The 12777-nt window shown below is 48.2% G+C and overlaps 1 protein-coding gene across 5 annotated transcripts in view; it reads left to right on the plus strand.

Moving 5' to 3' along the window:
* Positions 1-8534: 8534 nt before the first annotated feature.
* LOC119163319 (stromal membrane-associated protein 1) overlaps positions 8535-12777 on the plus strand; it is a 178856-nt gene continuing 174613 nt past the window's right edge. For 4 of the 5 annotated variants that reach the window (XM_075872937.1, XM_075872940.1, XM_075872941.1 and 1 more), the window contains exon 1: positions 8583-8842. In XM_075872937.1, coding sequence (XP_075729052.1) covers positions 8725-8842 — 118 coding nt within the window. In that variant the 5' untranslated portion in view covers positions 8583-8724. Of the gene's footprint in view, positions 8843-12777 lie in introns of all 5 variants that reach the window. The other variant, XM_075872938.1, reaches the window with a different exon arrangement.

A 12777-nucleotide genomic window follows, 5' to 3' on the forward strand; every position in this document is an offset into this window, starting at 1 on the left:
TTTAGTCAAAACGCACACTTTATAGTGAGTCACCCAGCTCATTCATAAGAGATCTCTCACCTTGTCTGTACAGAATGTAATAAATCCTCTCTTAAGTTTGCAGTTTTACTCCTGAGTGCACATGTGTTTTCCTTTCTGTCTCTCTACACGCCCTTTCTTGCCCCTATTTCTCCACCCCCAGTGCTGGGCAGCAAACCGGATGCCAAGATAAGGTTAATCCCCCAGCGTTCCTTTCTCTTTCTTGCCATCTTACTGCCTTGGCATCTTCATCCCGGATATCCAATGTCTTAAAAAGCCGGTACAAATAGATAAGTTAAAGAATAAAACAGATGGTGAATATTTTCTGCATGTTCAGACGCTGCATATAAGTGGTCATCCTCGAAAATTATCCACTTTAACACCGCGGACAGGTGCTAGTGTGCCCTGAGTAGCTTCGAGCATAGACTCGACGCTTTCAATCTTCATTAAACTTCTCCCTTTCGATTTCATCCTTCGGGGCTTTATGTAGTTCTTCATCTAACGCGCTGCATTCGTGCTGCACTGCTACCACTTCATTTCTTCTGTATATAGGAACTGTTTCGGGCACAATTACAGGCTACCATCTTGGACTGATAATGATGCCGTTTTGCATCCGTATGAATATTCGAATAGTGCTATGGTGAACTCGCACGCATCAAAACGCTGGGCCATTACATTCAACGTCGTATGACCACCACCACCACCACCACCACCACCACCACCACCACCACCACCACCACCACCACCACCACCATCATCATCATCATCATCATCATCATCATCATCATCATCATCATCATCATCATCATCATCATCAGCCTGACTACGTCCACTGCAGGACAAAGGCCTCTCCCATGTTCCGCCAGTTAACCCGGTCCTGTGCTTGCTGCTGCCAATTTATACCCACAAACTTCTTAATCTCATCTGCCCACCTAACCTTCTGTCTCCCCCTAACCCGCTTCCCTTCTCTGGGAATCCAGTTAGTTACCCTTAATGACCAGCGGTTATCCTGTCTACGCGCTACATGCCCGGCCCATGTCCATTTCCTCTTCTTTATTTCAACTATGATATCCTTAACCCCCGTTTGTCCCCTAATCCACTCTGCTCTCTTCTTGTCTCTTAAGGTTACACCTACCATTTTTCTTTCCATTGCTCGCTGCGTCGTCCTCAATTTAAGCTGAACCCTCTTCGTAAGTCCCCAGGTTTCTGCTCCGTAGCTAAGTACTGGCAAGATACAGCTGTTATATACCTTCCTCTTGAGGGATAGTGGCAATCTACCTATCATAATTTGAGAGTGCTTGCCGAATGTGCTCCACCCCATTCTTATTCTTCTAGTTACTTCAATCTCGTGGTTAGGCTCTGCGGTTATTACCTGCCCTAAGTAGACATAGTCTTTTACAAGTTCTAGTTCACTATTACCTATCTCGAAGCGCTACTCCTTTCCGAGGTTGTTGTACATTACTTTCGTTTTCTGCAGATTAATTTTAAGACCCACATTTCTGCTCTCCTTGTCTAGCTCCGTAATCATGAGTTGCAATTCGTCCCCTGAGTTACTCAGCAATGCAATGTCATCGGCAAAGCGCAGGTTACTAAGGTACTCTCTATTAACTCTTATCCCTAATGGTTACCATTCCAGGCTTCTAAAAACCTCCTGTAAGCACGCGGTGAATAGCATTGGGGAGATTGTATCCCCCTGCCTTACACCCTTCTTGATTGGTATTCTGTTGCTTTCTTTATGAAGCACTATGGTAGCAGTTGATCCCCTGTAAATTTCTTCCAGAATGTTTATATTGTCGCAGTGCAACGCGAACAAAAGATGACAGCAGCTTACGGCAGCGAAAAGAGCGTATTCAGGATCAGCTGTACAGCAAGATGCCTGCTTCGTTGTCGTCCCGAAAAAGCACCTGACCCACTAGCTGGAATCTACGAAACATTCCTATCATCGTTCTCTTTCATATAAACACGTGTCACTTGCCTCTCCTTATAAGAGCATCGCCCCGATGCTGATGCAGACGCACAGTATTTTTTTTTTAACGTGCAGTCAGTCACTCACGTACGGCTTCATACGCACTACATGAACAAGTTCAGGCTGGTGCTGGCGACGCCTCGGGCATTGGGGACTGTCGGAGACAACCTCGTAGGGGACGTCACTTAGCTGGCGCGATACTTGGTATGGCCCGAAATATCGCCTTAGCAGCTTCTCGGACAATCCACGTTTTCGTACGGGTGTCCAAACCCACACTCTGTCACCGATTTTGTACGTTACAATTCTATGGCGAGCATTGTAGCGGCCTGCATCGTAGTCTTGTCGCTGGTGGATCCGTAAGCGGGCGAGCTGTCTAGCTTCTTCGGCGCGTTCAGTGAACACGTCAGCGCCTGTGTCGGTAGCGTCCCATTCATGTGGCAACATCGCATCCAGCATAGTCCGTACCTCCCGTCCGTGAACCAAGCTGAATGGAGTCATGCGAGTCGTCTCTTGTTTAGCCGTATTGTATGCGAACGTGATATAGGGTAAATCTCGTCCCAATTCTTATGATGGACGTCCACGTACATCGACAGCATGTCTTCAATCGTCTTGTTGAGGCGCTCCGTTAGTCCATTTGTTTGCGGGTGGTGCGCAGTGGTCTTACGGTGAGTCGTTCCACTAAGCATCAGGACGTGGTCTAAAATAGCTGCCGTAAATGCTGTTCCGCGGTCCGTGATCACGATAGTCGGAGCACCGTGGCGTAGCACAATATTTTCTATGAAAAATCTCGCCACTTCCACGGCGGTGCTCTTTTGGATAGCTTTTGTTTCAGCATACCTGGTTAGGTAGTCTGTTGCGACTATAACCCAGCGATTGCCTGCTGTAGAAGTAGGAAGGGGTCCCAAAATATCCATTACTATCTGTTCAAACGGTGTACGTGGAACCTGAACTGGTTGCAGCTGACCGGTGGGTCTCTTTGGAGGTGACTTGCGTCGCTGGCAATCGATGCAAGTGTGAACGTGGTGCTTGACGGCTGTTGTGAGTCGTGGCCAGTAGTATCCCTGCTGTACTCTTGCCAATGTGCGAATGTAGCCTAAATGGCCAGACGTCGGCTCATTGTGACATGCTTGGAGCACTTCAGTTCGAAGAGGTGCAGGAATAACGAGCAAATAGGGAGCTCCGATGGACGAAAAGTTTCTCTTGTAGAGGACGCCATTGCGTAAGCAAAACGACGATAATGTCCTTGCAAAGAGTCTAGGTGCCCTCGAAGAACGTCCGTCCACGTAATTAATCAAATCAAGCAATTCAGGGTCACTTCGTTGTTGTTGGGCAATCGTGGACGCGTCGAGAACCCCAAGGAAGGCCATATCATCGTCGTCAGAAAGAGAAGCTGACTGTACTGGTGATCGAGATAGGCAGTCGGCATCCGTATGGCGCTTCCCACACTTGTGTATGACCGTCACATCAAACTCTTGTAACTTCAGACTCCACCGTGCTAATCGGCCGGTTGGATCTCTTAAATTAGTCAACCAACAGAGGGAATGATGGTCACTTATAACTTTGAAAGGGCGGCCATACAAGTACGGGCGAAATTTCATAACTGCCCAGACCACGGCGAGGCATTCTTTTTCAGTTGTTGAATAATTGGCCTCAGCGCGTGTTAGCGTCCTGCTTGCGTAGGCGATCACTCGTTCCGTGTCTTCTTGCCACTGCACAAGCACAGCTCCGAGGCCTACATTGCTTGCGTCAGTGTGAAGCATTGTTGGCGCTTGTTCGTCGAAGTGAGCAAGCACTTGGGGTGTTTGAAGACGTTGGCGGAGGTCATTAAACGCTGCTTGCTGTTCGTGATTCCACTCAAAGGTGGCGTCGTCTCTAGTGAGGCGAGTTAACGGCGACGCAATCCGTGCAAAGTCGGCGATGAACCGGCGATAGTAGGCGCATAGGCCCAGAAAGCGCCTGACAGCTTTCTTATTCTTATCGGACGGTACTGGGAACTGTGCCACAGCCGCAAGTTTTTCGGGATCAGGCCGAACGCCGGTACAGCTGACGACTTGACCAAGAAACAGCAGTTCTTCAAAACAAAAGTGGCATTTCTCTGGTTTCAATGTGAGGCCTGCGGAGCGTATACGGCTCGTAAAACAACTTCTAGCCTCTTGAGATGCTCTTCAAAAGTTGGGGAAAACACTATGACGTCGTCTAGACAAACTAAACAGGTCTTCCATTTTAATCCTGAAAGTACAGTGTCCATGAGCCTTTGAAAAGTAGCGGGCGCTGAGCACAGACCGAAGGGTGGAACTTTAAATTCATATAAACCATCCGGCGTCACAAAAGCGGTTTTTTCCCGATCTCTTGGGTCTACCTCGATCTGCCAATATCCACTTCTGAAGTCCATTGAAGAAAAGTAGCGAGCGTTTTGAAGCCTATCGAGGGAGTCATCAATACGTGGAAGCGGATACACATCTTTCTTAGTCACTTGATTCAGCTTCCTGTAATCCACGCAAAAACGCTGGGTACCGTCCTTTTTCTTAACTAATACTACAGGCGATGCCCACGGGCTCTGTGATGACTGAATCACATCATCTTCAAGCATTTTAGCGACTTGTTGCTGTATCACTTCCCGTTCCTTTGGAGCCACATGATAAGGATTCTGGTGTATAGGCCTTGCTGTGTCGTGGGTAATTATTCGATGCTTTGTTAGCGGCGTTCGACCGACCCGTGATGTCGATGAAAAGCAGTCCTGGAATTCAGCTAGCAGCTCAAGAAGTCTAGTTCGTTCGTCCCTTGACAACGTAGTACCAACGTCAAGATTAGGTAGTGATCCTTCTTGAGGTGCTTCGTCTAGGGCCGATAAACTGCCTTGGATTTCTGCAGTAGTGTCAAAGTAAGCGACGGCTGTACCCTTCGGGAGATGTCGGCGCTCAGTGCTGAAGTTAGTGAGCAGCAAGTTTGTGCGTCCAGCTGTGACAGTGACAAGACCTCGAGCAACTGAAATACCGTGGCTAAATATCAGTGAGCTCATTTGGTCAGCAATGCCATCGCCGTCAAACGGCTCATCCCCTGCCACCGAAACAAGCGTACACGATCGTGGCGGGACGACCACATCGTCATCCGTCATACGCAAAGGCCCTGAACAAGACGTATGTCTCGGCTCTGAACAATCGACTAAAGTAGGTCTGTTGTTGCGAAATGTAATGACACTGTCAGGGATGTTGATCACGGCACCATGTTCTCTAAGAAATCCATTCCGATAATCAGGTCTTTACAGCATGAAGCGAGAACGACGAACGTCGCCACGAAAGTAGAGCCACCGATGTCGAGCCTTGCTGTGCACATTCCGACAGGCATCAGTAATTGGCCACCTGCCGTCCTTAAGTGAGGTCCCATCCACGCTGTCTTTACTTTCTTGAGGCGTACGGCAAGGTCATCACTGATAATAGAGAAGTCAGCCCCGGTGTCGACTAAAGCTTTGACTTGTTGTCCATCCACAAGAACGGTAAGGCCTGGGGTCACGGTTTCGTCGGTATTACGTCTTGTCGGCTTTACAGCGTGCTGAGGTGGGAGTAATGGGGGCTTTTTTTCTTCGTCTTGACAGCCTGCAACCTTCCCCCTTGAGGTCACCGCCTTCAGTTTCCCCGGTGTGGGCTGGGTGACCTCGCTTCATCTATATATACTTCATCTATATATATACTTCATCTAATATATACTTCATCTACGCCCTGATTCCGCAGTGTCTGCATGACGGCTGATATTACTACTGAATCAAACGCCTTCTCGTAATCTATGAAGGCTATGTATAGCGGTTGGTTATACTCTGAGCATTTCTCTATTACCTGATTGATAGTATGAATGTGGTCAATTGTTGAGTAGCCTGTTCTAAATCTTGCTTGTTCTTTTGGTTGATTGAATTCTAATTTTTCCTTACTCTGTTAGCAATTACTTTTGTAAATAGCTTGTATACTACAGAGAGCAAGCTGATCGGCCTGTAATTCTTCAAGTCCTTGTCATCTCCTTTCTTATGTATTAAGATGATATTAGCGTTCTTCCAAGACTCTGGTACCCTTCCCGTCAGGAGGCACCTCGTAAACAGGGTGGCTAGTTTTTCTAACACAATCTGTCCTCCATCTTTCAGCAGGTCTGATGTTACCTGATCCTCACCAGCAGCTTTGCCTCTTTGCATGCTCACCAAAGCTTTTCTGACTTCTTCTATCATTACTGGTGGGGTGTCATCTGCGTTACTGCTAGTTCTTATAGTATTAAGGTCATGGTTGTCTCGGCTGCTGTACAGATCTCTGTAAAACTCCTCCGCTATTTTAACTATCCTATCCATATTGGTAGTTAATTTGCCTTCTTTGTCCCTTAGTGCATAGATCCGACTTTTGCCTATCCCAAGTTTCCTCTTCACTGCTTTGACGCTTCCTCCGTTTTTCAGAGCGTGTTCAATTTTCTCCATGTTATACCTTCTTACATCGCATACCTTACGCCTATTAATCAACTTCGAAAGCTCTACCAGTTCTATTTTGTCTGTTGTACTTGAGACTTTCATGATTTGACGCTTCCTAATTAGGTTCTTCGCTTCCTGGGAAAGCTTGCCAGTGTCCTGTCTAACTACCCTGCCTCCAACTTCCACTGCACACTCCGTAATGATACTCGTCAGATTATCATTCATTGTATCTACGCTAAGGTTGGTTTCCTCACTAAGAGCCGAGTACCTGTTCTGCAGCAACACTCTGAATTCCTGTACTTTCCCTCTCAGTGCTAGCTCATTGATTGGCTTCTTGCGTATCAGTTTCTGTCGTTTCTTCTTCAAGTCTCGGCGAATTCGAGACCGTACCATTCTATGGCCACTGCATCGTACCTTGCCAACCACTTCCACATCCTTCACGATTCCTGGGTGTGCAGACATTATAAAGTCTATTTCGTTCTTATTTTCGCCATTAGGGCTCCTCCATGTCCACTTGCGGCTTTCTCGTTTTCGGTAGAAGGTATCAAATTATTGCGTTCTGCGAATTCTACTAGTAGCTCTCCTCTGGCGTTTCTAGTACCGATGCCATAATCTCCTACTGCCTGGTCTCCAGCCTGCTTATTCCCTACCTTTGCATTAAAATCGCCCATCACTATAGTATACTGTGTTTTTACCCTACTCATTGCCAATTCCACGTCTTCATAGAAGCTTTCAACTGAAGCATCATCATGGCTGGATGTAGGCGCGTAAGCCTGTACTACCTTTATCTTGTATCTTTTATTCAGTTTAATTACAATACCTACCACCCTTTCATTAATGCTATAGTATTCCTCTATGTTGCCAGCTGCCCCGCCGCGGTGGTCTAGTGGCTAAGGTACTCGGCTGCTGACCCGCAGGGCGCGGGTTCGAATCCCGGCTGCGGCGGCTGCATTTCCGATGGAGGCGGAAATGTTGTAGGCCCGTGTGCTCAGATTTGGGTGCACGTTAAAGAACCCCAGGTGGTCTAAATTTCCGGAGCCCTCCACTACGGCGTCTCTCATAATCATATAATGGTTTTGGGACGTTAAACCCCACATATCAATCAATTATGTTGCCAGCTATGTTTCTGTGAGTTAGGAACCCCACTCCCAGTTCTCTTCTGTCTGCCAAGCCCCGATGGCAAAGGACGTGCCCATTCTGTAGCACAGTATAGGCCTCATCTGTCCTCCTAACCTCACTGAGCCCTATTATATCCCATTTAACACCCTCTAGCTCCTCGAATAGTACAGCTAGACTTCTCTCATGACCCGTATGACCATAATCATAGCTAATTACGACACAAAAAACAGCAAAAATTGCTTTTAAGCTTAAGATGGCAGTGTCTATGCTTTACTGTAACTGTTATATTTATTTTTTGTCAATTTGTCCAATATGTCTTTTCATGCAGCGGCCGCCGAACTTGTGCCGCTGTTCATAGTGGTACTCTCGGTTTCTGAAGCTGGATGAAGATAACTAAGAAGCCTGATTTTTACTGGCTACATAAAATGTGAAACGAAGCTATGAATCAAGATGAAAAAGAAGACAAATCTGTGAAAAGTCAGTGCTGGCGCATAAATGGCGCGCCGATTGCGCCGATGAAAAACGTCGGCGGCGGCGACGCGCGGGTCAGTTCGCGTCGGTGGCGGCAACGTGGCAAAAACTCTCGGCGGCGGCGCGCCGACCAGTCGGTGCACACCTCTACTTTTTATAGGGAGCCTACTTCTGTATGGGGCTGGCTGCTGCGCCGCGCAGGAGACGCTGCCAAGGAGGATATTTATATCCACCTTGGACGCTGCCTACTTGTATTGAAGGGGTTGCCTGCTGACTAAGCGCAAAACGCCTGTCATCTCTAACCGTGTGATTTACGTAGGGTTAATTTTAAATACATTTCCACCTTTATAAAAGTTTTTACGCAAATTTCGTAGCATGTAAGCTGCAAAAACGAAATAACGTATTTGAAGACACCCCTACCTAAGCGGCGCCACCACTAAGGTTCTGACGATGGCCGCTTCCCGAGTGACCGCCGATCACCGTGCCGCCGATATTCCGGCAGGCAAGGGAAATCTACAGGCTATGATTGTACACGTTTATTAGTAGTGACGTCACAGAACACCGTGACGTTTTTAAGCCAGGCACAAGCCGTGTGGCCAGCCGCTCGGTCCGATGGACAGCGGGTCCGAGTGAGTCTGTGCGTAGATGTTCTCTGGTCGGTGAAATTTGTCCGTAGTGAGTGTGATTGTGGCGTCGCAGTGGTTTCGTAATGGCAAGCAAGTCGGAGCGGGAGAGACAGAAGCACATACAGGACAAGTGTCAGGCCATATTGGGCCAACTTCTTCGGGAAGAGGACAACAAATACTGCGTTGACTGCGACGCTAAAGGTCCGTGCTTCAGCTCGTTATTGGTTCGTAAGGCTTAGATTTCAATTGCTGACGTTCGAAAATTTGTTTAGCACATTTGTTTATTCGAAACCGGCAGTATTGTTTCCGGTGCCCGGTATTGATGGTGCGCTGCCTGGGAGGGGATGGTGGCGGTTGCATTGGAGGTAACCAAATCGCATCTGAGGGCGTGTTTCACCAATCGTTTTGTGCCTCGGCAGCAACCAGTGATTGTGTTCCGTTGGGGGCGGATCTTCTGTCTGGGATTTTGTGGCGGGCAATTACCGCCTCTGTACGCGTCCAAGTGTAACAACCTCATGCGGGTTGGCTCTAGAACACATAGAACACTCTCTCAATTGCTGAGAGAACTTCCGAGAAATTTTCGCAGAAGTCGTTTCCAGTTTGTTTTCAGAAACCACGTGGCGCATTGCCAGAAGGGCGTCACGTGCCGTGAACAGCAATTAATTCGCTTGCAATGTGTCGTGTTTTGTTGGAATGTCCGCAGCTTGGGGCAATGAAAGTCTGGTCCGTGATTGCGATCGTGGTCAGATTCTCACTACTAATGCTTCCGAGTCATAGGTAACTGCACACGGGAAGCCTCCGGAGTTAAAGGAGTCGGCGCTTCGTCTTGGGGCGTACTGGGAGCAGATGCACCTATCATGACCTATGGCAGACCAGCGCTGGATAAGCGGCGCGCCTGGCGGAGAGTCAAGACACAACTCAGCTGCTTGCGCCCAGATGACCGGCCGCAATGTACCACCCTGAGAGCATGCGCGTTCGCCGCTGCCGTGCTTCATTTTGGAACGAAGAGCTCGAAAAGCCATTAGGATTGTTCGATTCGTCTGCACTACGTGGACCAGTTCACGAGGTGCTGCACTTTGCCATTCGTTTCAGCAGTGCAACATTGACGACCTCTGAACCTTGCCATTCGTTTAATAAGGTGCAGAAGAGGTGCATCATTAGTTCATGAATTTCCTGTAACTCCTACGCTGACGGCTTCGGCTTGGTGCAGGCGCCGTACCCGCCTCTACTAATGCAGTATGTTTTGCCAAGATGTTTGCTCCTCATAAACTGTCATGTGCGGTTCGCCATCCTTCAGTGTTAGCTGAATGGTGTACATTAAGCGAACAGAAGTAAGGCCTGCACTTCGTCGGCACATCCTCATTCGTTTCGGGTTTCGTGCTGTGCCTGTACCACTGCACTCATACTGCACAATTTCTGAACTTCACGTGCACAGCCGTGAACTGGGTCCAATTGGTGCAGGTGAATCAAACGGACCTATTGAGCCAGTAATACTGCACTGGGGTTTAGAAAAATAACTTTGTCCAACGCCTACTCTTACATAAAAAGCACTAAAAAAAAAAACAAAAAACGGAACGAAGTCCTGCAAAGCAGTCAGCATCTATTCATATGGTATCGAAGGAACAGTGCTGTATCGTGATGGAAACCACCTTGTTTTCATTTGCCAGTTGCGTGCTCTCTTTTGGGCTAATGCTAGTGCTGGCTAACATGCCCCCATTGACCCTGCAGGGGCGCTTGCGCAAATAGGCGTTTGGTGTGTAGCGACACTACGGACCCGAACTAACGGGGGAGTTTTGACTCCCTCTCACGCCTAGCCGTGCGTGGCTTTGCCGTGTCCGGGGAAAAGGGGATCCTGTGGGTTGAGCCGAGGCCGGGAGATTGGATCTTTAAGGCCCCCCCGGCAGAGGCAACACACCCCTTTGGCACCGGCTTCACGTAGACGGCACCCCTGGGCTGACCCACCCAGGGGAAATCGGCAGTCGCCTTTTCCTTTCTCTCTCTCCCTACATCTTCGTCTTTATCTCTCACTTTTTATCTGTCCTGTCCTCTAGTCTCTTCCGTTTACTTCCTAACTTCCTGGCGGCTAGGGTTAACCCTGTGCAAATAGCCTACCTTGGCCTAGGCGCATTGGGTTATAGTGGCGTTGTACGGCTGGCGTCTGCAGGTTTCAGCATCCACAAACTTGTAGCGTCCCCTCGTTGGGCTCAGTGTTGAGTGGCCGCCAACGCTGCTGAACAAAAATAAGATAGGCATGCATGGAGCATTCCCCCTACTGTCTGATCGTACCGGCTTAAAGCGGGTACGCACTGATGATATAAATTTTTTCAACCAGCCAAAAGAAACATTTCCCAACTTCCATGTCATTCACTGCGAGAAAACTGGAAAGCAAGCCAGGACCGTGTCTCCATTCGTAGTTGCCAGGTGTCTTACTGAAACTCTCGGGGCTGGATACAAAGTAACCAAAATGGCTAGTGGAGACCTTCTCCTCAAAATTCGGGACAAAGAACAATTTGTAAAGCAAGACAGCCTCTCAACATTTAGTGACGTACCGATAACCGTAACACCACACAGATCTATGAACATAACTTGCGGAGTGGTATCTGACACAGACTTACTTGACCTGATCGAAACTGAACTTTTGGAGGGGTGGAAGAGTCAAAATGTCACTAATGTACAGAGAATTATCATCAGAAGAGATAATAAGGAAACAGCGACAAAACACTTAATACTCACATTTGCATCCAGTAAACTACCAGAATCTATTGAAACAGGGTACACGAAGACATCTATCAGGCCGTACATACCAAACCCTCGTCGTTGCTTCCAATGCCAGAGGTATGGCCATGGCTCTAAAACCTGTCGTGGTCGCCAGACTTGTGCACAATGTGTAGTCCTAGGCCACGAGTCTGAGAACTGCAAACAACCGCCACATTGTGTAAACTGTGAAGGAAACCATGCCGCATATTTACGCTCCTGCACATACTGGAAAAAAGAAAAAGAAATGATTACGTTGAAGGTGAAGGAGAACATCATTTAAGGAAGTACGGCGAAGAGTAGCACCATTCTATGGACCTACATACGCTGATGCAGCGCGTCAGGGGGCACTGCCGCACCAGCCCTCGCCACTCCTTCGGCCCGCGCATACCGAGCCGGCGGTTGTGGCACCTGCCCCCAAGGCGGCTGTAGCCCAGGCTACACCGCCTCCTCTCAAACAGAGACCCGAGACTCCAGAGTCCTCGGGTCTCAAGGCCTCACCTCACCAAGCGAGGCCCGAAATTCGAACTAACAGCCCGCACGTGCGGGCATCCAGTGCCTCCGAGGAGGCAATGGATACGTCGGTACCCTTGGTGCCGAAAAAGCGGCGTGGCTCCTTGGAGCGCGCCAAGAAAACAAAAAAGCAGATAACAGGGCCTGGTGAGGGCCATGTTAAGTGAACTCAAACTCCCTGTCTAAACAGCCACTTGCTTTTCGTACACACAGCACTATTTTACATTCACCATAAATACTCAAATTACTACGTTAGGCGCACGTCAGGTTTATTGCGCGTGAACCGGCAAGTTGACAGTGTAGCGAGTGGCGGTCGCGGCATGCGCTGCGGCCGTATACAATGGAACGTCAGGGGCCTTCTGAGAAACCTTGATGACATCCAAGAACTCTTACACGAACACTCACCAAAAGTGCTGTGTGTACAAGAAACACCTTAATTCAAAACACACAAATTTTCTTCGTGAATACGTTATTTTCTGAAAGGACCGTGTTGATGCCATGACATCATCCGGAGGTGTTGCCATCATAGTGAATCAAGGAATTGCATGCACACACTTACAACTCCAAACATCCCTTGAGGCAGTGGCTGTTTGAGCGGTTCTTTTTGATAAACTGATCACAATCTGCACTATTTACATTCCTCCTAGCTATCAGCTGCAAAAACGTGATTTACACTCTTTAATAGATGTACTTCCGGAGCCCTCTGTTCTCCTTGGAGACTTTAATGCGCATAGCAGGATATGGGGTGACTCTCGGTATGACGCGCAAGGTCGACTGATTGAACAGTTCCTTCTCTCGTTGAGCGCGTCTTCTAAATCGAAAAGAACCAACCTATTATAATCTCGCTAATAACACCTACTCCTCCATAG

The sequence above is a fragment of the Rhipicephalus microplus genome, chromosome 9, assembly GCF_043290135.1.
Source record: "Rhipicephalus microplus isolate Deutch F79 chromosome 9, USDA_Rmic, whole genome shotgun sequence".
In the NCBI taxonomy this organism is placed as follows: Eukaryota; Metazoa; Arthropoda; class Arachnida; order Ixodida; family Ixodidae; genus Rhipicephalus; species Rhipicephalus microplus.